At 41.4% G+C, this 26,009-nt stretch overlaps 1 protein-coding gene across 3 annotated transcripts in view; it reads right to left on the bottom strand.

The window, feature by feature from the left end:
• The window catches only part of ACSL4 (acyl-CoA synthetase long chain family member 4), a 47,118-nt gene that overhangs the window by 15,492 nt on the left and 5,617 nt on the right, over positions 1-26,009 (bottom strand). The window contains exons 1-7 of one of the 3 annotated variants that reach the window (XM_083372026.1): positions 17,856-17,872; positions 8,592-8,665; positions 5,900-6,139; positions 4,695-4,872; positions 3,248-3,357; positions 2,476-2,614; positions 1,355-1,505 (exon numbers count right to left, since the gene is read on the bottom strand). In XM_083372026.1, the coding sequence (XP_083228152.1) occupies positions 1,355-1,505; positions 2,476-2,614; positions 3,248-3,357; positions 4,695-4,872; positions 5,900-6,127 (806 nt within the window). In that variant the 5' untranslated portion in view covers positions 6,128-6,139; positions 8,592-8,665; positions 17,856-17,872. Of the gene's footprint in view, positions 1-1,354; positions 1,506-2,475; positions 2,615-3,247; positions 3,358-4,694; positions 4,873-5,899; positions 6,607-8,591; positions 8,666-17,855; positions 17,873-26,009 lie in introns of those variants that run through there. The other 2 variants (XM_083372025.1, XM_083372024.1) reach the window with 2 other exon arrangements.

Genomic DNA, 26,009 nt, shown 5'->3' on the forward strand with positions numbered 1-26,009 from the left:
CCTCTTCGGGAGATGGCAGAATCCATGGAATAATGTTTTAAACATACATTTATGAATATGATATAAATGGATTCTGACAGTAACTCAGGATTGAAATGAGGGATCCTTGGTGCTCTCTGAGCTTGCTTTTTTCCTTGCAGAGGTTTTGTTACCCAAACTAAGGAACATCATCAGCACTGAAGTTACCTAGGTTTAGGTAATGAAACGTCTGCAAGAAAACAAGCAAGCTCACAGAGCACCAAGGACCCCACAGTCTTTCTTCTCTTTCATCTCCACAAACCTCACTCCCTTCTAGCACTGATGATGTTACCTAGTTGGGTAATGAAACGTCTGCAAAAAAACAAGCAAACTCAAAGAGCACCAAGGACCCCACAGTCCTTCTCTGCCCTCCTTTCTAGCACTGATGATGTTACTTAATTTGGGTAATGAGCAAGCTCAGAGAGCACCAAGGGCCCCTAAATGCTAAGGCTATTGCAATTAGGATCGCAAGGTCTTAATCCAGAAATACATAATTCTCCTAGTACCCGATGTTATTGTGTCCTAACCACAATCCAAGCCCGTTTCCCCAAAATCTCAAAATTATGCAAGTTGGGCAAATATCTCAGAAGATCTGGCAACTATAGGATAAGATCTTGCACGAGACACAATGTTTGGGACGTTACCACGCCAAACCAATGGGAAAGGGAGGACTGATGGCATTCTTACGGGTCCAACAGATTCCTGGGAACGTGGCAATATCCATCCCTGATTTAATCTCTTAACATAAACAGCTGTTACTACCAAAAATCAAGGAAGGATGATAAAAGAACTGGGCCAGCTCAAAATCTGTGTCTTCATTCTGTTTACAGACTCATCTGTAGCTGGAGACGGCAGCACACAAAAGGGAAGATTTACCAAGGAATGGAAGGTCTTGGGTTTCTCATCTGGTGGACCGTCAGCTGCTGTCCCAAAGGTGCTTTTTCCAAAAGGCAACTAACTAGACTGTTTTTTTTTTCTTTGAAAACGTTTTGCTTCTAATCCAAGAAGCTTCTTCAGTTTCAACTACTAACTTCTTGGTTGAGAAGTGAAATATTTTCAAAGGAAAAAAAACACACACAAGAAAATCCAGTTGCCTTTTAGAAAAAGCATCTTTGGGACAACCATGTCCTGGATGATTGAGAATCTCCATGGACACGTTGCCTCTATGTCAGCCCACCTGCCCTGTTAGTGGAAAGAACCGAATTATTTATTTATTTTAATTCCATTTATATCCTGCCCTTCTCTGAAGACTCAGGGCGGCTTACAAGCTTAGCAGTAACAAGTGCATGTATTTAAAGGCAGGAAGTGCATGTATTTAAAGGCAGGAATTGCTTACCCCAGGCCAGGTATTCGCTCACACTGTCCAGTCATTCCAGCTATCAAGTTTTTATGGACCATCATGACCCCTTTTGGCCTCCCTGTGGAACCGCTGGTATACATTACTAGGGCCATGTCTGTAGGAACAGGGCGGCAGGGAGGGATGCTTACTAGACAAAGATAAGAAGGCAAAACGGTCAGATTACAACATTGAGGAGAAAATAAAACTTGAGTCTAAAACTAATAAAATGTTTTATACTGTGAAAAAACTGGTAAAAGTGCGTTAAGTGCATATAGACTTGCAAACCAAGCAGGGATAAGCCTTGCGGGCTACATTGTACTAAAATGTTGGCAACAGGGGGAAAAATTCTGATCGCTTTTGAGAAAGGAAGATGTAGGCCTAGCTAATCAAGGCACTGCAACGATGGCCGTGCAGTCATGACACCATTATGCCAATTACCTCATTCTGGTTTGTGTTGGACAGCAACTGTGACGGTGGAGAAAAATGCTTAAGATTCTTCCCTAACTTTTTCACCTATGAAAAATCTGCAATGATGAAAGCCAAGACATTATTATTATTATTATTATTTTAAACTGTATTTGGCACTTCTACTGCTAGCAAATGAGCTCATGATGTTGGCGGTGGTGATGCACCTTGTTTTAAGAACCCTCTAATTCCAGAAAGTCTCAAAACACAATGATAATATATATTCCCTCGTGGCACAGCCTCGTGCACAATTTAAGCTGCTGATTAAGATCTCTTCTCTTGCTCATCGGAAGGCTAGTAGCCACACTGGACTTTCTTTCTCAACAGAGATTTGAGATGGAATTTCCAAAGCCACAGCTACTCTTCCTGTGAGTTATGACATTCTCTCCTCATCACAGCAGCAAACAGAACAGGCCCTTTTGACTGGTTCAGCTCCCTTTCAAGTCCAGAGCATACTTTTAGAGAAGCGAACTTATTGTGAAGCAAGAAGAAGCAGTCTTGAAGATTGCTCAAAGTCGAAAGGAGTGTGCTCTTGTGCCGAATTAAAGATGAGCTTATTCAAATGATTTAGAATGTTGCTTGTCATATAAGAAAAAGGGAAAAAAAACCCACGTAACATGATTGTGGTAAAGGATTTCAGCCGGTCTACTTACAATGTTCTGGTTTGGCTCCAAGTTCTTCTACTGCTTGCATGTTATAAATCTCCAGCCCTTTAGGATAGTCTGATTTATTGATGGTCTTATTATCTACATAAATGATGTGTTTGAGGCAGGGAATTTTTGACAGTACATTCTGAGGAACAAAAACAGTTGAGAGTTGATTGTATAAACCCAAGCAAAAGTTTGCAATGTATGACATATGCTAGCATCTACTTCTTGTGATTGTGAAAGTCCGTTGTTGTAATAATGTTTTAAAAATATATTCTTCCTATTTCTGACTATTCAAAAACCACCAAAATATGGGGAAATCTTATTTATAGAGTTTTTCTGTTTCTGTTACAGCTACAGCATTTCCAAAACAAAGAAGTTTCATGCAAACGAAAATGGCTGGTTTTCAAAGTTTAGTATGGAAATTATGTCTGTGATGATTAATTTCTGACAATTTTCTGATAATTGTTATGACCACACACATTTTATAGTCTCATTGCAAATTACCACTGACTACAGCTTTCCACTATACTCAAAGTTCAGCCTAGTAAACTTTAGAATGTCAATCTTTAGTCAATACAGTACAAATACCAGTACATCAAAATAATATACTATATGTTTCACAACAAAATATAAAAAATCCACCTAGTGTAGGGATTGTTTCCTTACCAATTAAATTATGTTAGGCCCCATTAGTATTCCCCAGTATCTTTTAGAAAGTCAGTTTTGATCTTAGAAATTTATTTAATTTTACTATTGTGTTGACGAAAAGATTTACCTTTAGTTTGCCTTCCAAAAGATCTAAGCTGGTGATTAAAAATGATGCTTCAGATTCATTTAATCCATAGGTTACTGCCTCTTCTCCAAGGGTTGCGTATAGTGTAACAACTATTTAAAAGGCAAGAAGTTAGTAAGTAGCTCAATAACTAATTCAGCTGAAGCAGTAACTATTCCATCTTCATTTTATATTTCGTATATAGGTAGGCCTCAACTTACCACAGCTTACTTAGTGAACATTCAAAGTTATGACAGTGAAAAAAAGTCGCTTATGACAATTTTTCACACTTAACGACCGTTGCAGCTTCCCCACGGTCACGTGAGCAAACTTCAGATGCTAGGCAACTGACTCATATTTATGACAGTTGCAGCATCCCAGGGTCATGTGACACCCCCCCCCCCCTTTTGCAACCTTCTGTCAAGCAAAGGCAATGTGGGAAGCCAGATTCACTTAACAACTATGTTACTAACTTAACAGCTGCAAGGATCCCCTTCACAACTGTGGCAACAACGGTTTAAAATGAGGCAAAATTCAATTAGCAACCGTCTTAACAGAAATTATGGACTCAGTTGTGGTTATAAGTCAAGGACTGCCTGTATACCAACTACTGTAAGATGAACAATGTATTTCGAATAGAATAGAGCTGGAAGGGACCTTGGAGGTCTTCTAGTCCAGCCCTCTGCTCAAGCAGGAGAACCCATACCATCTCAGACAGGTGAATGTCCAGTCTCCTCTTGAAAATCTCCAGTGATGTAGCACCCACAATTTCTGGAGGCAAGCTGTTCCACTAGTTCAGGGGTAGGCAACCTCGGCTCTTTTATGACTCATGGACTTCAACTCCCAGAATTCCTGAGTCAGCTATGCTATGCTGGCTATGCTGACTCAGGAATTCTGGAAGTTGAAGTCCATGAGTCATAAAAGAGCCGAGGTTGCCTACCCCTGCACCAGTTGATTGTCCTCACTGTCAGGAAGTTTCTCCTTAATTCCAGGTTGCTTCTCTCTTTGATCACTTTCCAACCACTGTTTCTTGTCATGCCCTCTGATGCTTTGGTGAGCAACCTGGTCCCCTCTGCCTTGTGGCAGCCCCTCAGGTGCTGGAACACTAATATCATGTCTCCCCTATTTCTCCCTTTCTTTAGACTAGCCAAACCCCAATTTTAAAAAGTAGGCAACTACTTTGTCAGGGCTATTATTTAAAGGCATAAAGATTTTTGCCCTAATAAAGTCACTGGTCTTAAAACAAATCATTTCATTATTTTATGTTGCATATATCTGAACCAGGGGTACAAATGTTGCCACTAATTCATCACAGGCACTGGCTTCCAAGGCACCTTTGTGCTGGACATTTGCACTTGAGGGCAAACATCATTTAGGAGTGATGACACCCTGCAGAGAACCAGGACTACGGCCCTCGTTGATGTAGGCGGAACCTGGCACAGATACTCACGAGGGAAGTTGTACCGGAAGCAAGACTGGGTGGCGATGAACCACTCAGCCCGGGTCTCGCAGAACACGGCCACGATGCTCTTGGGCTGCAATCCGAGCGCCACTAACCCGCTGCCAAAGTGCTTTACTTTCTGGCTGGTCTCTTCGTAGTTCAGCCATCTATAGTTTCCTAGGATTAACTGGCCAAGATTAAACACTTGATCAGTGAGCGTTAAAAGCAAGGAGATCAAAACAAGACTTTATATATATATATATATATATATATATATATATATATATATATATATATATATATATATATATATATATATATATATATATATACATACGGTTCAACGACTGCTGACGTAAATCCATTTACACTGGATCGGTTTATTGTTTTAAGAAACTGTCCAAGCCACACTAGATTTCCCTGTTCCGTGAATGGCTCACTTGGTTCAATAAAAGGGGTTCCCTCTGAAGCCCCTAACCCTCTGATCATATAATCGCCCTTTTCCAATCTATAGGACAACAGCATGCGTGATTAAATGCATTGTGTCTGTATCAGCAAAGTAACTACGAAAAGGGCCATCCGGAATCCCTATTTTCATGATGGCCAATGTGGAGCAAACGGGAGAGTTTGAAAGGAAATGGGACAAGTAAGATATAGTACTAGCAGTCTTCAACATACAATCGTTCACTCAGTGACTGTTTGCACTTACAACAGCACTGGGAAAAGTGACTTATGACCGTTTTTCACGCTTACCACCACTGCACCATCCCCATGGTCAAAACTGATGAAAATTCAGACGCTTGGCAACCGACTCATATTTATGACGGCGGCAGTGTCTCCCGGGACTACGTGATCCCGTTTTGCGACCTTCTGACAAGCTGATTCAATAGGGAAATCGGATTCGCTTAACCACCGTGTTGCTAACTTAAAAAATGCAGCGATTCTCTTTAACGACTCTGACAAGGAAGGTCGGAAAAGGGGGCAAAATTCACTGAACGACCATCTCGCTGGGCAACAGAAATTATGGGCTGCTTCGTGGTCATACCTCGAGGACTGCCTGTGCCTCTCTTTCAGAACTGACTTTAGAGCTTTCGCCTCGTCCTGTTGGAAATCGAGACTTCTTATCTTTTCACACCTCCTGAAGATCTTTTGGGAAGGATGATTTTTTTTAAAAAAACAAAACAAAACAAAACACGTGCTCAAAAGTCATTTACCTTTTTGAATACTTTTCCGTTTGGCTGCATTTCGTTCTCTTCGCTCAGGACCTCTCTTGTTCCAAGACAGTCTTTCTTCCCAAACTTGGTCACAGCAAGGTCAAACAATTTGTCCAGTGTGTCCGCTCCAGGGAAGTCTATATTGGCTAGTGATTCCATATGTGAAACGGACCGATACGGACCTCCGGGGCTGTCGGAGACGGCCTTAGCTTTTAAGCGCTTCGCCATAGCTTTTTTCTTCTTCACATTTGTAAGAAAATACCAGGGTATGAATACGAGCGCGCTGTACACGTTTATCAAAAAATACAGGGGGAACCACACAAGGGTCCAGAGTCTTTGTTTAAGATTCATAATGGACAGCTTTCTTTTTTTAAAAAAAAAAATCTGTCACCTGTCCTTTTGGGGAATCCAAGTTTCTTAAGGTTGTTTTTTTTTTCCCCCCTCAAGGACAAAGCAGCAGCAGGAGCAGCAGGCAAAAGCAGAAACGAAGGCTTTAGGTGATTGAAGTTTAGAAGAATCACTAAAAGGTTAGAAACCATCAGCAACAATCAGCAATAGCAGCAGCAAATTATTTGAAGATCACGGCTAATCAGAGAGCAGTAGGGAAGAGAGAGAAAAAAAACAGCAATAATTTGTTAGCTTCGGTCCTTGATTGGCTTCATTTCAACAGGCAGCTGGACCCTGGACATCGAAGGAGCTGCTCTAACATTTGGCAAACAGTGTCACGGAATTTAAATCACTGCATCGGAAGGAAGCGGATCTGTTCAACGGATCTTTGCCCCCACTCTAAATATTTGGGAGGTTTAGGTAAACACTTTGCTCTTAAAATGTCATGCTTTTAATCCAATTGAGCAAGATGACCATTACATCATCGTGGCCAAAAGTCCATGGATTTTCCCCACCCACCCAAATGTAGAAGGGCTAAGAAAGATTTAGTAAGGCGGTTTATGATTCTGACAAGCATTTCTCTTTGTCCTTTATTGAACAGGTTGATTTGTAGGATTTTTGTTATTGTAAAGGAAACTGATGTGTTGTAAACTGTTAATTATTACATAAATTCTTTAGAAAGTTAACTTCAGCAGACTTTTTTTTTTAATTAATTGCCCCCTTCCAAGTAAATGTTCAAGCTAGCTCAAACTAAAAGATGAAAGTTAATAAAAAGGCAGGAAGAGAAAAAAAACAAAGACGAGACAAGGGGTAGGGTTAGGAGCATTGAAATCAATGTCAACATTTAGAATTTCAATCCGATCTATTTTCAGCCCTCTGCTAATGATCAGAGGGCTTCATGTTGCCAATATTCAGAAGAGGAAGGCCTCTGAAACAAAGGACGTGTTTTCTAGAACTTTCCCCTAAACCTGGCATTCAAATGGACAGGGGGAAAAAAGGGGAAAGAAATTATTTGTCAACTGTTTCTTCAGTCTAATGCCCTCCAAAGGTTTTGGACTGCAATGTTCATAATTTGCAAGGGCGAGGCAAAATATTTGGAGGGCACGTATGGCAGGAAGGCAGTTCCAGGGGGAAACTGTTAATGACGTCGTAGCCTTCAAGCACCGTCTTAAAGTCTAGGCCAGTGTTTCCCAACCTTAGGAACTTGAAGATGCGTGGACTTCAACTCCCAGAATTCCCCAGCCAGCATAGCTGGCTGGGGAATTCTGGGAGTTGAAGTCCACGCATCTTCAAGTTCCTAAGGTTGGGAAACGCTGGTCTAGGCAACCAGTTCCATCTTGAAAATACTTCCAGGCTGTAGACTGGATTCTCCCCATCCCAATAATGGAATAGGGTTCCTTTAAAACTTCTGCCGAGCATTGTGGCTGTTTAACTTACTATAACTAGTTATTTTTGGTACAACAGCAGGGTCACGTATTTGGTTACAGTGCTCAAATCATTGCATTAATCATTAATGCTCTATAATAGCTTCCGAGGGAAGTTGAGTGACTGGACTTCATTGAAAACAAAGGCATGATGAGATCTAAATCCCAGCGACCAGAACAAAATGTCATTACGGCATTCTTCATTCTGCTTAGCATAGTATTTGTCAGGCGAGAAATGGACGACATGTTACGTTCCAATTATGTTGGTTTATTGCTCATGCCTATACACAAGAATATAGTCAACTAAAGGTCAGCACTAAATTGGCACGAGGTAAGAGTTAAGAGAATTCAAAACTTAGACCGTTCGTGGGAACCTAAGTACTCCAGGGTGATTCCTCTCCTGACTTTGGCCCCAGGATCTGCCTGTCCTTCTCCTACAGTATCTCCGTAATGCTATTTTGATAATTTTTTTTCCATTTTATTCAACACTCCAGAATAGTTTCCACACGAAGAACATACACACAAATATGTTAATATTACAATCAGTGCTTGACGTAACACATAACATAAAGTATTATCTAAGATTAAAGCGCTTAAGAGTTTCTGAAAAGAAGGAAAAATTATGCAGGAACACAGTAATTCATAGAACCAGCTCCAAATCAGCTTCCTCTGCCCATTCATTTGGATTGATAGGAAGCAGCTCCCAGACACAGTCTCAAATTTTAATTTTCAAACGCGCGGTTTTCTTCATTATTTCCCCAAATTTGAAAGCACAATGTATTCATGCATTCTGCAAAAACCAAGACTGCCGAATTATATGGGTAATTAACAGATGAATAAGGACAGGCTCCAATTAGAAAGAAAAGTGACACCCTACTTACGTTACTTCCCAGAGAACTCGAAACAAATTCAATCCACGGCAAGGATGGAGAAACCGTCAGGGTTCGTTTCTAGGCTAAGAAAAAGTTTTATGTAAAAATTAGTAACTTTGTCCACTAGCAAGTTAGTAACTTTCTTTCTTTCCCATCCTGTTCTGAACCTTTGGAACATGTTGTGTCAAGGCAGCGTCAAAGTTCACACACAGTTATATAAATAACTTCAATCAATAAGTCCTTCGGGAGAAGGGCGGTATACAAATAAAATTAATCATCATCATCATCATCATCATCATCATCAGCAACAGGCTAAAAACCAGAAGCACAGAAAGAGATGTACATTAGGTTCTTACTGCAATCTGAAATAGGACCGTATCAAGTGGCAAAACTAAAGACTTCTAACTTATATCTTTATCCAAGCTTTGTTTGAGCTGAAAACAAACAACTGGGTACAAAAATGCCCAATTTGTTATTAATGTTATTGAGCCACTGAGAATGGCCACATACTTCTCCTCAGAACTAGCAATACAAATCACCGTCCGTAGGTTAGAAATGGAAGCTTCTAATCCTTGTTCAATTTCAAAGTTAACACTAAACTCAAAAGGGCAGAGTACGCAATTCTGCAGTGTGTGGCCAGCAAAGGGCTAAGGTCAATCAAGCAAACCAAATAAAACAAATTTTTACCTTAAAACAATGTCATGATGACATTTAACCTGACCACTCCATAAAAGAATGGTAAGGTTGTATTTGTCTTCTGTCTCTCTTTCACAAACACACAGAGAGACACACAATGTGTAACTATGAGTGTAGCTGTAAGAGATTCAGCTTCAGGAAGAAAGACAGGATGCTAAAATGGTACCAGACGCTCATTGGAGGCCTAATCGAAGAGAAAAATGAGTACATGGAACTGGTTAAAGAACCAAAAAGTATGCAATCAAATGGACTTATTGGTAGCATTATTGTGTTATTGTCGAAGTTTGGTTCGTGATCTATATATGTGCACAACATATATGTCACTGCATATGTGCATGAAAAATATAAGGTGTGAATGAGAGAAGGGGAATATGAAGGGAAAAGGTAGAAAATGGCTGCATTGTGTGATTTCCCAAAGTAAGATTATTTATTTTATTATATTTGTATACCGCCCTTCTCCCGAAGAACTCAGGGCGGTGAACAGGCCAGGAATTTTAGCCTTAGCAAGTTTAACTAGATCTGTCTATGTGGTTAAGAGTCTGATTCAATATGGTAGATGCAAATTTTGATAAACCATGGATATGAATAGGAATAGAATAGAATAGAATAGATTAGAATAGAATAAAGCTGGAAGGGACCTTGGAGGTCTTCTAGTCCAGCCCCCCACTCAAGCAGGAGAACCTACACCAGTGATGGCGAACCTTTTAGAGACCGAGTGGCCAAAATGCAACCCAGCGGCAGAGGCCTAAAGCGAAAAGGTTTTATAAAACCCAGCTGAAGGCCTAGGACTGAGGCGATGGTGCACATGCCCACAGAGAGGGCTCTGCGTGCCAATTGTGGCACACGTGCCATAGGTTCGCCACCACGGACCTACACCATCTCAGACAGGTGAATGTCCAGTCTCTTCTTAAAAATCTCCAGTGATGGAGCTCCTTGATTTCTGGGGGTAAGCTCTTCCACTGGTTGATTGTCCTCACTGTCATTGTCCTAACTGAATGCCGTTATTGCACAAACACAGCCAATATGATGGGAGAGTGAAAAAAAAAGAGAGAAAATGTATCATGCAGACATTCACCAGCTCTCCACTTGTAAATACTGTAATCATTGGAATAATTACGGTCACTGACTCCTGACAAGCTAAGTTCGGTTCAGGACCCCACTGCATTTTTTCCATCTGAGTCAGCACTTTTTACTGTCTTAAGCATGTAATAAGCAAAATGTAAGCTGTCTAGACTAAAGCTTATTCACTTTTCAAAAAGGCTACAATAATATTTCTGTCTTTTATTTAACTGTGTAGTCACCCAAACAATTCCATTTCTACCATATACTGAAACCGCATGAACATGTTTGTTGTTAAAAGCCTGCGGTACAGGTAGTCCTCAACTTATGACTGATTGCTTAGCGACTGTTTGAAGTTCGGACGGGACCTCCCTGGGGGTACTTACAGCCCAGATTCTGTTTTAATAACAACCACCCGCGTTCCCATGATTGCACTTTGGATGCTTGGCAACCAGGCCACATTTATGGCTGTTTGCAGTGTCCTATGATCATATGGTTGAATTTTTATGATAGTTTTGCTGAAAACTGGCATTTATTTCTGGGGGGGTTTTTCGGGGGGGGGGGAAATGGGCCATAGCAAACCACCGGTTAGCTTAATAGCCATGAACGACTAAAAAGTGGGTAAAATCAAGTCAGTCATGTGGGTGACCTGATTTACAACCATCATGAGTTCCAACCACGATGGTCAGGCTCCACTGAGTCACAACGTGAAGACTGCCTGTAAATTCTCTTATAATTTGGTGTTGATGTTTCATCTTTCCAGTAGCTAAATATATTTATAAGATACGCAAGAACTGGCTAAAAATATAACAACTTAGAAGGCCAAGCGTATACAGCCAAACAATATTTTAAAAACAATAACTACAGCAGAACCAGAATATTTAATGACACTGACTGTGAGAGGGACCTTGGAGTCCTAGTGGACCATCACGTGACTATGAGCCAGCAGTGTGCAGCAGTAACCAAAAAAGCTAATACAATCCTGGGTTGTATAAACAACAGAATTGAACCAAGACCACATGAAGTGTTAGTATTAGTTCCGCTTTATAAAACCCTAGTAAGACCACATCTGGAATACTGCAGCCAATTTTGGTCACTATATCACACAAAAGATGTTGAGAGTTTGGAAAAAATTCAGAGAAGAGCAACTAAGATGATCAAAGTCCTGGAGACTAAAACATATGAAGAACGGCTGCAGAACTTGGGTTTGGCTAGTCTAAAGAAAAGAAGAAATAGGGGAGACATGATAACAGTATTCCAGTATTTGAGGGGCTACCAGAAAGATGAGGGGGTCAGACTGTTCACCAAAGCACCAGAGGGCAGGACGAGAAACAATGGTTGGAAACTGATCAAAGAGAGAAGCAACCTGGAATTAAGGAGAAACTTCCTGACAATGAGGACAATCAACCAGTGGAACAGGTTACCCCCAGAAATCGTGGGCGCTCCATCACTGGAAATTTTTAAGAAGAGACTAGACATTCACCTGTCTGAGATGGTATGGGTTCTCCTGCTGAGCAGGGGGCTGGACTAGAAGACCTCCAAGGTACCTTCCAACTCTATTCTATTCATTCAAACTGCAAATGGATAGAAAGACAAAGATTGGCTATTCGTGCAGGGGGGAATTCTTCAAATGTGACGCAAGTCTATGTGTTTCACAACCTACAAAGCAACAAAAGCAACATGTTTCTTTGCACAAGAAGAATCTCAGAAATGTTCTGTGGGGAACTGCAAACATTTTGGGGAAATCATTTAGAGTTCACCTACAGATGTGAATTTTTACGAGAGGTCAAGCCAAGGTAATTTCTGCACTATACTTAAGTGTTACTGGAAAATACAGAGGAAAAGTTTTAACTGTCTGCAGAACAGGAAAGCAACAATAGTCTATTTCTTGAATTATTTTGGAACAAGTTGACATATGTTTAAGTTGACTCACAACTTAGATGCAATTTTTCTCAAGTCACGTTTTCTTTCTACTCTGGCTTTTTCTACTTTCAGGTTCAAATTGCGTTGCTCAAAATACATTTTATGGCCAAGCAATCTAAAAATACTTCTACTAACAAAATGAAACCAACCCAGCAGATCGCCCATTTTCCAGAGAATAAGATTGCTGGGCAAAAATATTGTTAACTGTACCTAAAGGTTTCTCTGTATTACTAAAATTAATCCGTGCCCAGCTGTGTGTTTGGCTGCTGCTGTCACACCATCTGTGGGTCACGTTCTTGGGTTAAAAGAGTGCTGAGCCAAGAATTCCATTTGTTTGAGGCACTGGGCTTCATTTCTACTGTGTTAGTGCTGTAAGCTGCCAATGGGGTGGGAGTCCTCTAAATCTTATACAGGCATTTCTCCAGTGGTGGGTTTCAAATACCTGAACAACCGGTTCTCTGCATGGATGCAGGCCTGGGCCTCCGAGGCCTAGAACGGGCTTCAGGAAGTGGCATCCACGCACTTCCGGCGAGCCGTTCTAGGCTGAGAGACCTCCTCTAAGGCCTAGAACGGACTTCTGGGAGCAGTGTGCATTCAGTCGGTTCTCCAAACTCAGCAAAATTTAGCTACCGGTTCTCCCAAACCGGTGCGATCTGGCTGAATCCCACCGCTGTATTCCTCAAATTACAACATTCCCTACCATTCCCCACCTGATGCCAGAGCTTGGATGAGAAGCAAAACGTCTTCAAAGAAAAACAGGAAAGTCCAGTTGCCTCTTGAAAAAGCATCTTTGGGACCACCATGACCTGGATGACTGAGAATCTCCACAGTCAACTTACAACAGTTCATTTAGCAATGGTTCAAAGTTACCGGGGCACTGAAAAAAGTGACTTATCACCATTTTTCACACTTACGGCCATTTTAGCATCCCCATGGTCACATGATGAAAATTCAGACACCTGGCAAATGACTCATATGCATGACAGTTACAGTGTCCGGGGGTCATGCGATCCCCTTTTGCAACCTTCTGACAAGCAAAGTCAATGGGGAAGCCAGATTCTCTTAACAATCGAGTTACTGGCAGTAACAATGGTGGTGAGACAGGGACAAAATTACTTAACGTCTGTCTCGCTTAGCAACAGAAATCTTGGGGTTAATTGTGGCCATAAGTCAAGGAATACCTTTAATGAAATAAAGAAAAAAGACCCATCTCTCTTGCTATCTAAGTGGAGCCTCATTCATGGCCTACAGTAACCCTGTACTGTTTCTTATTATAGGATCGTAAGCCGAGGAATCCAGGTTGTTTTATGTTCCATCAGCACTGGGATTTTGTGAGGACTTATGAGCTGCAATCAAGGCTCAATTGTTTCATTGTCATGGAATCCAACCTTATCATTTGATTAATCCCTAGAGACAGGGGTTTAAACCAATTCTGATGGCAAAGCTATATTTAAATATTAAATATTATATTTATTTTTAGAAACTCATCAGAGGTCACTTTAAACCATGAAGGTTGATATCAAATCAGGTTTCTGTGAAACTGGAGGGCAGCAAAACATAAACAATTGGCAGAAGGATAACGCTAAATTGCAATTCCATTTTTACGAACCAGTCCCAGCTGCTGTATGAAAAAAAATGCAGCTAAATATTCAGAAGATGTCTTTGCCAGGTTATAGCTTGCCAACATCCAGTCTGATATATCATTTTGCAAATAAAATCTGGTGCTTCTGCACCAGGAATGGGACAATTCGCCATGGCCAATTCTCTGAAGCCAGCTGGCCAAAGGACAATTCAACAAATACAGGTAGGACTTAACAACAGTTTGCTGAATGTCTGTTCGAAGTTACAACGGCACTGAAAAAAGTGACTTATGACCATTTTTCATACATAGGACCACTGCAGAATCCCCAGGATCACGTGATCAACATTCGGATGCTTGACAACTGGTTCATATCTATGACGGTTGCAGTGTCCAGAGGGGGGGTCACGTGATCCCCTTTTGTGAACTTCTGACAAGCAAGGTCAAGGGGAAATCCAGGTTCACTCAACAACAGTGTTACTAATTTAACACCTGCAGTGATTCACTTAACAAATGTAGCAAGGAAAATCACAAAATGGGGCAAAACTCACTTAGCAAGTTTCTCACTTAGCAACATAAATTCTGGCCTCAGTTGTGGTGGCTTACCTGTACAAAAGTTAACTTAATTTCCAACGGAACCGTGGCCAATAAAAATAAAATTAAGAAAGTCAATCCAGAAATACAAGAGTTACAATAATTTCGATGAAAATGTGGCCAACAATAAAAGTAACTGAAATGATCAATACAACATTGAACTGTGGAGCAGGGGGCTAATGCCTCCTTAAGTAACACCAGCTGTCTGCAATTAGTGCAGGTTCGAGTCCCACCAGGCTCAAGGTTGACTCAGCCTTCCGTCCTTCCGAGGTAGGTAAAATGAGGACCCAGATTGTTGGGGGCAATTAAGCTGACTTTGTAAAAATGCCGCTTGGGGGTGTGTGTAAAAGCCCTAATAAGCAGGCATATACATAGAATGAAGGCTACTGCTAAGCACATTGATTTGTGCTTCTTAGATTGTAAGCCGCCCTGAGTCTTCGGAGAAGGGCGGGATATAAATGGGATAAAAAAAACCCCATTGAACTGTCCTGTGGCAGGTTCGCCATGGAGAGTTGCCCTAGGCCCCATCTGCACCCCAAAGAACCATTCTTAAATGGACTCAGGTTGGAGCAAAGGGACATGATGTCCATTTTCACATGAACTTGATATCTTTAAAATGTCTGGAGTCACAGCAAAAGGCCATGATCGTTAGCCTGCTGTATTAAAAAAAAAATCACCTTTAGGAACAGTTGAACTTAAAAGTGGCATAATATTACATAGACACAGGATTCATTATTTTCATAGGCCATTATAAGACTTGATGTTTTGCGTCAGACTCTGAAATAACAAGGTTTTTAAAATCAACTGCCACATTAGTTGCTTCTAAATCACATCAGATGTGCACAAACTGATTTGTCATGTTGATTTAATTTGTTAACAGAAGAGTAGCCAAATTAGACTCAATTTTCAGGATCAAAAACAGAATACATGTTTACATGTATACATCTCTGCCTTTTTGTAGACAATCCAAGATGGTGAACAAAAGTGAACCTACTCAAAGTAGGATTGATTCTAATCACCCCATTCTGGCGGAGGAGGCTGACAGGACACCCAGGGAATCTTCTACCATCCAGACAACCCGTCTCAAGATCCAGTCTGGCATCCTGGTCTGATTTTTTTGTTGCAGGCAATGATCACTTTTGCTTTTTTAAATAGCTAAGGCGGGGGGTGGGAAATACTCACATTAAGTTGTGTATCGAGAAAAAAACACACATAACCTTGGATTAATGGTATTCTTTTAAATGATCCAGCTGCAATATAATTAAGGCTACTAGAAATATGCTGTATGTAGATTTCTTTAGAATAGCCCACTGCTGTTGCTAGCAATTTTAGATACTTGTTCACCATCGATATACTTATGATATGCTTCCATCTGCACACTCACATCTTAGCAATGTCCTATTGTAACCTTTCAAGTTGAGGAAATGAGTAAGCAAATTACTCAGAGAGAAACTCAGCCATGCTATATACAGTCAAATAATCAAATGACGTGGGATGGTGCAAAATAAAATGTCCAAGAATGGAACTGAGGTCTCTATTCGGTCCAATGATGTCCACCTTCATTCTTCATGCCAGAGGCTCCACAATATTGGGACTCTGCTGTTCCTCGTTAACAGTACACAACCTCGTTGGGCTGGAAACTTAGGGAAACTGGCTTGGATGAATCGAGAAAGCCATCTAATGCAGGGTGCACCACTATTTCTCAATTCACTCTCTGCATTTACACCCTCCCCCCTGCGCGGTATATAATTGCACATTTCAGTTAAAAATGTGTTGCGGGGAACGTACAAACTGCAAAACCAGTTATGCGACCTTAAAATCATCCTTTTATTTTTCTGAAGCGGTTGCCACATCTGAAAGTGCAGAGGAGTTTCAAAACCTGCTAGTTTGAGGGGAAAGGAGTCAGCGGTTTCATGGAACCACCATTTGAATAAGCTTCTAGTGCTCTTTGGATGACATGCTAAAAGCGTTTGCATGTTAAGATTGGCTTGGGTTTGGGCATTTAACAGCCTAGGTCAGGGGTCGGCAACCTTGGCTCTTTTATTTATTTATTTTTTATTGAAAAGTTTTAAAAATACAGTTTTCCTTTAAAAAACCCCCTATGCTGGCTCAGGAATTCTGGGAGTTGAAGTCCGCGAGTCATAAAAGAGCCAAGGTTGCCTACCCCTGGCCTAGGTAGTCCAAAGGTTACTATGGGATACAATCATAAATTAGCCATAGGTCTGTTCTTAATAGAATTGCAACTGCAATTCAGTGCAATCAGTCCTAAATCAACAATTCAAAATAGAAAATGAGTTAAAGAGCCTGACATAAAAGGGGGAAAAAATGAATACAGGAGGGAAAATACACAACTTCTCCTGCCCTTTTCAAGCACACAGATGTTCACACAACAAAGCACCAAGAACGGGGATAACATGAAGGAAAGCAACACCAAAAAAAATCAATTAAGAGAGTGACACAATTCTTAAATACCACGGGGATGGAAACATCTCAATGAAGAAGTGCCATTATCAATTTCCAACTTTTCTTCCCCAATCTGGGAACCCAAAGATGGGGAAGCAATACCAGGTACTAGTGACAGTACTGCTCTACACCAGGGCTCTCCAACCCCCGGTCCGTGGACAGGTACCGGTCCGTGGCATGCCAGCAACCAGTCCACACAAACAAGCAAAGCCCCATCCGCGGGATGCAGGCAGCACACAAAACCACATCCCTTCCAGTCTGCGGAAAAACATCTCTCTCCACGGAACCAGTCCCTGGTGCCCAAAAGGTTGGGAACCTCTGCTCTATATACTCCACTGGTGAGGCCACACTTGTGTCCACTTCTGGCCACCAAGATGAAAAAAAAGAAGATGCTTACAAAGCCCTTCATGGCATGGGTCCGGATTACCTATGGCAACACCTGCGGCCGGCGTCAACTTCCCTCCGTCCAGTGCGCTCCCACAGAGAGGGCCTCCTCAGGGTGCCGCCGATCAAAGAATGCCGATTGGTGACCCCCAGGGGGAGGGCGTTCTCTGTGGGCGCCCCGGAACTATGGAACCGCTTACCGGTTGAGCTCCGGATGGCCCCCGACCTTCGCTCCTTCCGGCGCGATCTCAAAACATTCTTTTTTGAACAAGCTGGCCTGGTCTGACGGGATGGGGTTGGGTTTTTAAAACTAGTTTTAATTTTAATATGGATTGATTTTATGGGCATGATGTTTAATGGTTTTTTAATTTTTGTATTCGATTTTTACTGTGTATTGCCCTGTTCACCGCCCTGAGTCCTTCGGGAGAAGGGCGGTATAGAAATCAAATTATTAAATTAAATTATTAAATTAAAAGGTGTCGAGGGAAGAACAACAGAGATGATGATAAAAGGTCTAGAGGCTAAATCGTATGATGAACGGTTAAGGGAACTAGCTTAACGAAGAGAAGGCTTACGGGGTGACAGGATAGGCTTCTTCCAATATTTGAGGGCTGTCACAGGGAAGAAGAGTCAATTTTCTCTCGTAGCACCTGAGGGCAGGGCACGAAGCAATAGGTCGAAACTCATCCACAGGTGAGCCAATCTGGAACTAAGCCGCAATTTCCTGACAGTGAGAACAGCTTGCCTTCAGAGTTCAGGGAAAGATTGGACAACCATTTGTCCTGGATGATGTGAGGTCTCCTGCCTTGGGGCAGGCAGTTGGACTGGAAGACCTTCAAGGTCCCTTCCTGTGATTCTACGATTCTAGGTTACAGTTAGTCATTTCCCATAGGCCCGCCCAACTGTTACTCCTGTTTTCTCTCCTACAGCCACCTTTGACCCATTCACCCCTTCTTCCTTCCAACAAGCCACTTCTGCTGAACCTTGGCACAAGACAGCCCCAGACCAGTGGCTCAATTACATGGTATGATACACACACACACACACACACACACACGGTATACTTGGCAGGGATGAAGCAAAGATCAACTCCCACTGTTCACAAGCACACCGTGACCCACGGGAGCATATTTGTTTTAAGATCTGCGTTCCCAGCCCTGTGTGTCAACATCTTTCAAAACGCAGTTCAACGATAATATATCGGGATGAAAGAAAACAAAAGTTTCACACTGATATTTAATAAAGTAATATATGGAATGACACAAACACACAAATTAAAACTGCAATCATATATAGTTTCCCCTACCCCCCACCCCCACCCCCAAGGGAGCCTGTCTTTTAAATAAATATACAGAGGCACATTGTACTGTTAACCTTCTGGGGAAATCACCATTAATAGGAAGGAAACGCTTTTGAAGAATACATTGAAATTCAAATTAAAAACTACCAGCGTTGGTGAGTCTGGATACAATTCTGTCTGCAAAATCTGTAACAAGGCAGGTGATTTAAAAAAAAGAAAGAAAGAATGTTGCTGTAAGAATGATACAACAGTTGAAAGGAAATCAATATTTAGAAAGACTGGTTAGGCAATATAAACCAGCAGCAGATAGCATTATTCTGTTATGTTCCAGGAGCCAATTGCTCCTAAACAGAATTTCCCAAGCATTTTATACTGTGGGGATGGGTAAACTTTGTGGTGATTTAGGCAAATGAGAACCAGGAGTCCTAAAGGTCAGTCTTGGTAGATAAAGGCAAATTACTCTTTTCAGCCCCATCCGGAGGCTAAAAGGAAGCCCAGGGCAGTGAAAAGATGCCTTTTCAGCAATAAGAGGAGCAAGTAAAGGAATCTGGATAATAACAAAGTTGTTGGTTAATTGTTCTGCTAAAATGGTGTTTTCCTAAGAGAAATATGTGTGTGGGCGTGGACGGATGGACAGACAGAGAGCGATGCATAATCCAGATAATCTGGATTTTTTTAAGTAATCCCAGATGGTGAAAACTGGTTCCTGTATCATTCATGTCTAAATGAAGCATAAACACGGCCCTTGGTTTTTAATTGATTTGAGATGCTTTGGGAAATAATTGCTCAAAGAACAGGATAGGGGTGAATCAGAACAGGCTTTGACCAACCTTCTCTGTAAAATCATTAAAAGCTTTTGCAGCTCCCCTGCCCCTTGGTTTTCTATTCTGTACGCTCTGAAGTCTGCAACCAATTACCTGGGAGTCACTGCAAGTCTGAGAACAAAAGCTAAAGAAAGCTCAAACCTCATAAGCTCTCCGCTTCCCTCCCCTTCCAATTTAATGGTGAACAATGGCTTGCTCAGTTTGGATGCAGCTACAAGCTACGGTTTACACAAGGCACAGTCTGCCTACAAAATCAGGTTAAATTGAAACAGATTCCTCACTCTTCGTGTAGCAGGAGGGGAAAAAAAGCTTGCTCTGGGAATTAAAGAAGTTTAATCTTGGAAATGTAAAGTAAGTACTAAACAAAACAAGTATGGTAAAGGGATATTTTTTTGAGAGAGAAAATAAACCATGATGTATGACTCTCTCGCCAAGTCCATAATGACCTCCATAACTTACATGAACCTCGGTGTCAATTTCTCTTCAGGGCAAGTTTACTTTCCTGAACTACGCAATGGACTCAATTAATTCCATGTTACACAGGAAATGTACAGATATCTTCAGGCTTCTATCCAAAATATTCCACCAAAACTACCATCTATAGATGTGCTTTTATGCTACAGGTGCATTTGTCCTGACCCTTCCTGAGAGCTCTGCTCCTCTAATCAGTTATGTCTAAGGCAGGGGTCGGCAACCTCGGCTCTTTTATGACTCGTGGACTTCAACTCCCAGAATTCCTGAGCCAGCATAGCTGGCTCAGGAATTCTGGGAGTTGAAGTCCACGAGTCATAAAAGAGCCGAGGTTGCCGACCCCTGGTCTAGGGAGTCCAACCATTAGTATTATACAGGTAGTCCTCAACTTACAACTGTTCATTTAGTGACCGTTCAAAGTTACAACAGCACTGGAAAAAGTGAACTTATGACCGTTTTTCACACTTTCAACCTTTGTGGCATGTGATCAAAATTCAAACGCTTGGCAACCGGTTCATACTTACGACCACTGCTGTGTCCCAAGATCATCTGATCCCCTTTGGCAACCTTCTGACAAGCAAAATCAATGAGGACATCAGATTCACTTAACAATCAGGTTACTAACTTAACTGCAGGGATTTACTTAACAACTGTGGCAAGTTAAGGTCATAAGACGGGGCAAAACTCACTTAACAAATGTCTCATTGAACAACAGACATGTTGGACTCAATTGTGGTCATAAGTTGAGAACTACCTGTAATTGTTAAAAAGCATTCTTTTAACTAAAGGAAGAATGCATTTTTTTTCCAGAGCAGAATGCTTTGCCCACCGCAAAAGGCTGGGAGGCTGAGTCAAGATACCATGAACAGGTCCAAAACTCATATTTGATCAGAATTCTCATATGGTTTAAATCGGTGGCAAGGGATCTTTATCGAATTTGCATCAAGGGCAACTGTGGGGTTTGGTTTTTTTTAAGTATTGCTTCACCTCAGAATCCTCTGTTCACAAACACATCATTATTCATAAAACTAAGCTTTAATTGCTATGCTAATAATCCGTTAGATACTTTCCCCCCAGTTCTGATTGGTTTCATACTGTCTAGACCTGTCTCAAAGTACCTTAGAGTTAGTAGACCTGTTCTCAATAAGATTGCACAACAATTTCATGCCCCTGGGTTTAATTCCAAGCTGATAAATTCTGGCAACCGTCTCACATGACGCATTTTTAATGAAACAGCGCATTATTTTTCTGATGTTCCCAAAAACTGATTTATGTTCATTCCAACTCACATTATAACATTATGCTTTATTATAGCAGTCAAAAAAAATCAAATCTAAAAAATCAAGGTGCAATCCTTTCTGTCTTTCAAAAATGAATGTATCAGAAGTGAATTAGGGTCCTACGTTTTTAAAGGTTTTGGTTATGATCTTTAAGTCCCTACATGGCATGGGTCCGCGATACCTCGAGGACCACCTGCTGCCGGCGTCGACTCCCCTCCGCCCTGTGCGCGCCCACAGAGAGGGTCTCCTCAGGGTGCCTCCTGTCAAGGAATGTCGACTGGTGGCCCCCAGGGGGAGGGCCTTCTCTGTGGGTGCTCCGGCGTTATGGAACCAACTGCCGGTTGAGCTCCGGATGGCATCAGACCTCCGATCCTTCCGTCGCGGGTTGAAGACCCATTTATTTGAACTAGCGGGTCTGGCCTGATGGGGGTACTTGGGTTTTTTATTGGTTTGTTTTATTATTCTGGTTTTAACTTGGGCATTAATTTAATTATCTTTTAATGTTTGTACTGTTGTTTATATTTATGCCCTGTGAACCGCCCTGAGTCCCTCTGGGAGAAGGGCGGTATAAAAATCTCAAAATCTCAATAAATAAATCTTAAAAAATTGCCTCCAAGTTTCTTTCTGTTCCCTTTGGTGACTTGAAAGATACAAAATGTTTGTCCCATTTAAGGTAAAGGTAAAGGTTCCCCCACACATGCGTGCTAGTCGTTTCCGACTCTAGGGGCCGGTGCTCATCTCCGTTTCAAAGCCGAAGAGCCAGCGCTTGTCCGAGGACGTCTCCGTGGTCATGTGGCCGGCATGACTAGACGCCAAAGGCGCACGGAACGCTGTTACCTTCCTACTGTCGTGGTCCCTATTTTTCTACTTGCATTTTTACATGCTTTCGAACTGCTAGGTTGGCAGAAGTTGGGACGAGTAACAGGCGCTCACTCTGTTACGCGGCACTTGGGATTCGACCCGCCAAACTGCCGACCTTCTGATCGACAAGCTCAGCGTCCTAACCCACTGAGCCACCACGTCCCTTTGTAGGTAGTTACAATAAAGAATCCACTTGGGGTTAAAACAACAAGAAAAAAAAATCCTTGAAATTGAAGGAGTCATAACAGCTTTTGCACTCTGGAGGAAGCAATCTTTCCTCTTATGCTTGAGAAACTGTACAGTTATGTTAAAAAAATTGGCATAAATGCTCATAACGGAACTAAAAATAAAATGGTCACTACCATTTAAAATGAGAAGTTATGACGTTTTTGTTTTGTTTGTTTGTTATCATAATTTAATGCTGCAATGTAATGGAACTGACGCAAGAACCAAGACACTTCTGATGTTTTTTAAATACTTCTAAAAGGGTTTATCAATTATAACTCCATGATTGTTTACAAAAATGTAATGAAACACTCACCAGAGAAAAACCAACTGATAAGAAGAAGAAAAAAAGAGAGAATTGTATACTGATACACAATGAAAACATCCCCCTATTTGAAAACACAGACCATCACGAAGGGAAAGAAATCTTTTAAAAAAGATGAGTTTATCACTATAATTATAAACGTAACAGCTGGCTACCAAGTAGTTTATTCCAGCAAGTTCAAAAGCTTGTTGCGTCATGGGCCAAACCTGGAAGAACGGATGCTGTGCAAGACGACCGGTGGAGGCAGGCTGCCAAAACAAGTGCGACGGTGCAACAATTCAACAGTGTGTCACCACTGAAGGAGGCAAAGGTAGAAATTACATTGAGAGAGCAACACACGCAAAATCTCTTCCCACGCATTTAAAAGGGGAAGGCCTCCATTGCAACTGTTCTCTTAAAGATTTTTAATCCCGCACAGATTGCTACAATAGTTCTTCAGTTGGCATAACCGCAGTTTGGACTTTTGCCTCCACTTCATTATAACTTAAATACCGATTACATCTGTGCTCCGTAAGTCATTAACGCAATTAGCTGAAATTGGTGTAATAACGCTACTTACAAACATTCTTATTTGTAAAGGACAACTGGATGTGGGAACCGCACAGGACGTCTGTTCCCAGCCTGGCTCTGTTATTTTCCCTGGAGAAAGCGGTATAAACACAACTAGTCTTAGTGGCTTTGAGTAAAGGTGGTCCTTGACTTTATGAGTTGCATTGATTGATGGTTTTGTTATTGCTTTAATGTTTTTATTACTTATCGAATGTAGAACGCTAATGCTCCTTTCTGCAGTGTAGAATTATAGCTCAAATCATCAAAACTTAAAAACATCTATAAAAACTTCTGGCCTGTTCTTCACACATTTCAATACTTTCTAAAGAGTTAAGGCCCAGAGCTGAAAAGGCTGCCATCCTTTCTTAAACACAAATGCAAAACAAATATTTACCTGCTGCTTAATGCTGTTAAGATGTTTCTGAAAAACAGTTGTGCAAAGCCCTCCAAATAAAGAGTAAGGAAAAAAAAGTTAATTAACAAAGGAAACAAAACATTCAAATATTTCCATGTTCCCCATTAATAGGTTCAATATGTCCTAGGGAAAAAACAGGAGTAATCTGTCAACTCACACAGTCAAACAGAATTGTTACAAGACCAGCTCTGGCGACTTGAGAACAAGCCAGAAGCAAGAGAATGGTATTGTTAGTTCAGCTTGCCTACAGCATCTGATACTCAAATTTATTTTACATAAAAATCTAGCAAAGCAGGAAACAACATCCTGAGTTAAACCACATGTTTTGGAAAAAAAAGTTTAAAGAACAGCATTTGTTTCTTTAAGAATTAAAGCTTATAGCCTGGATGTTTTCTAAAAAAAAGTATGTTTCCCTCTAAAATTAGCTGCTGTATTATCTCCATACTTTACACATTATCAAATCCATAGCACTAGCAAAGGTTAATATTTTCTTTGAATAACCAGCATATTAATCTGGAGTCAAACAAATCCTGTTTATCCAGAATGCTTTTTTTTTAAAAAAAAATAGTAATAATCACTTACTCCTCAAAACATCAATAGATTTATCCATTTTTCTGTTAACTGGCTTATAGTTCAAAACGTACCTTCTTCAATTTTGAAGATGTACGTGATGAGCTAATGTAGATTCCTGGATGCATTCACAACAAGTTTTCATTCATGTACCCTACGGTGAAGTCCCTAACTTATGGCCTTAACTAGTACTAGAACTTTCACTGCTGTGCAAGATGGTTGTTAAGCAAGGAGTGACAGGTTTTTAAACTTCGGCACCAGCTTGTTTGAGGGATGAAAAGAAAAAAGAAACACAAAACATGCCTACCTGCAATTATTTAGTCGTTTAACAGAGAAGATTCAACTGCAAATTGAAAGAATAGAAAGATCTTTCAATAATCCTATTCACTTTCTGTTTATTTATGGTTTGAATGCTATAAAAAAGACGTGATTCTATTTTCCACCTAAAACAAGTGTCAGACTTCGGTAGGTGCCTAAATTGACTGTGATGGTTGCATTTCCTCCAAGCTTAATTTTTATGAACGTAGATATTTAAGGAGACATACTAAGATAAAAGCTGAAAATGATACAAGAATTCTAGCTAGTGAGTTATTTTCAGTGTGTATTATGCGTATATTAGGGCTGAAATTTTCTTGACCTTTTCTCTATATCCTTCTGATGCACCGAAGGGTGAACACACACCTCTCCTATGATAAAGCGACAGCTATGGTTTCTTTACACGTTGGGTGCTGCAATTTTTATCAGGCTGACAACCAACTCCTGTAAGCACAGTACACAGCTTTTTTTCTTTTTTAAAGCAATTAATTCCTATGTTCTGAGATATATCATACTATGCCTTGGTGGAGCAGTGGGCTAATGCCTCCTTAAGTAACACCAGCTGCCTGCAATTAGTGCAGGTTTGAGTCCCACCAGGCTCAAGGTTGACTCAGCCTTCCATCCTTCCGAGGTAGGTAAAATGAGGACCCAGATTGTTGGGGGCAATTCAGCTGACTTTGTAATAATGCCGCTTGGGGTGTGTGTGAAAGCCCTAATAAGCAGGCATATACATAGAATGAAGGCTACTGCTAAGCTTGTAAGCCGCCCTGAGTCTTCGGAGAAGGGCGGGATATAAATGGAATTAAAATAAAAAAATAAAATAAAATAAATAGCATCTCCCTTTTTATGACCCTGTAATCCCTTAATTCAGGGTAGAGTGGGGGAGACCGGATGAAGCTGAGCATTTACTGGCTGGATGCCCTTCCTGACACCACAGGGAGTTTACAGCTTCTTTGCACCCTAAGACAGGGCTTTTCAACCAGTGGTACGGGTACCACAAGTGGTACATTGGCACCTGGCAGGTGGTACGCGACCATCCTAGAAAAGTGGTAGCGGGGGAGAGGAATGAGCTGAACCGGTGGCAGCACCGCACAAGCCTGAGCAAGAGACGGCTGGAGCTTCAGGGCTGTCAGGGCTCAGTGGAAGCGCCAGGATCAGCGCTTCTTCAGGGCTGTCAGGGCTCAGTGGAAGTGCCAGGATCAGCGCCAGGCTCCAGCTGGAGCTCAGCACTGATCCTGGCACTTCTGAGCCCAGAAGAAGCGCCGATAAGCTTGAATGTTGCAGCATCTCCAGGGTCTTGTGATTTCCATTCAGATGCTTGGCAACTGATTCATATTTATGATGGTCATAGTGTCCCAGGGTCATGTGAAGTGACCAAAACCTGCTGCAACCACCCAGCAGATGGGAGTAATAAAAACCCAACACCCCCCACCCCACCCCCACTGCCAATCCTCAACAGAAATGCTCACAACAATGAAAACCTTGGACAGGAGGAAGAGCGCCGCCGGGTGGGCAGGCAGGTGTCTTGCTCGGCTGTGGCGTGTGGGGCACTTTTTTCAGTACCATTGTAACTTCGAACAGTCACTAAGCGAAC

The sequence above is a fragment of the Vipera ursinii genome, assembly GCF_947247035.1.
Source record: "Vipera ursinii genome assembly, chromosome: 12".
Lineage (NCBI taxonomy): Eukaryota > Metazoa > Chordata > Lepidosauria > Squamata > Viperidae > Vipera > Vipera ursinii.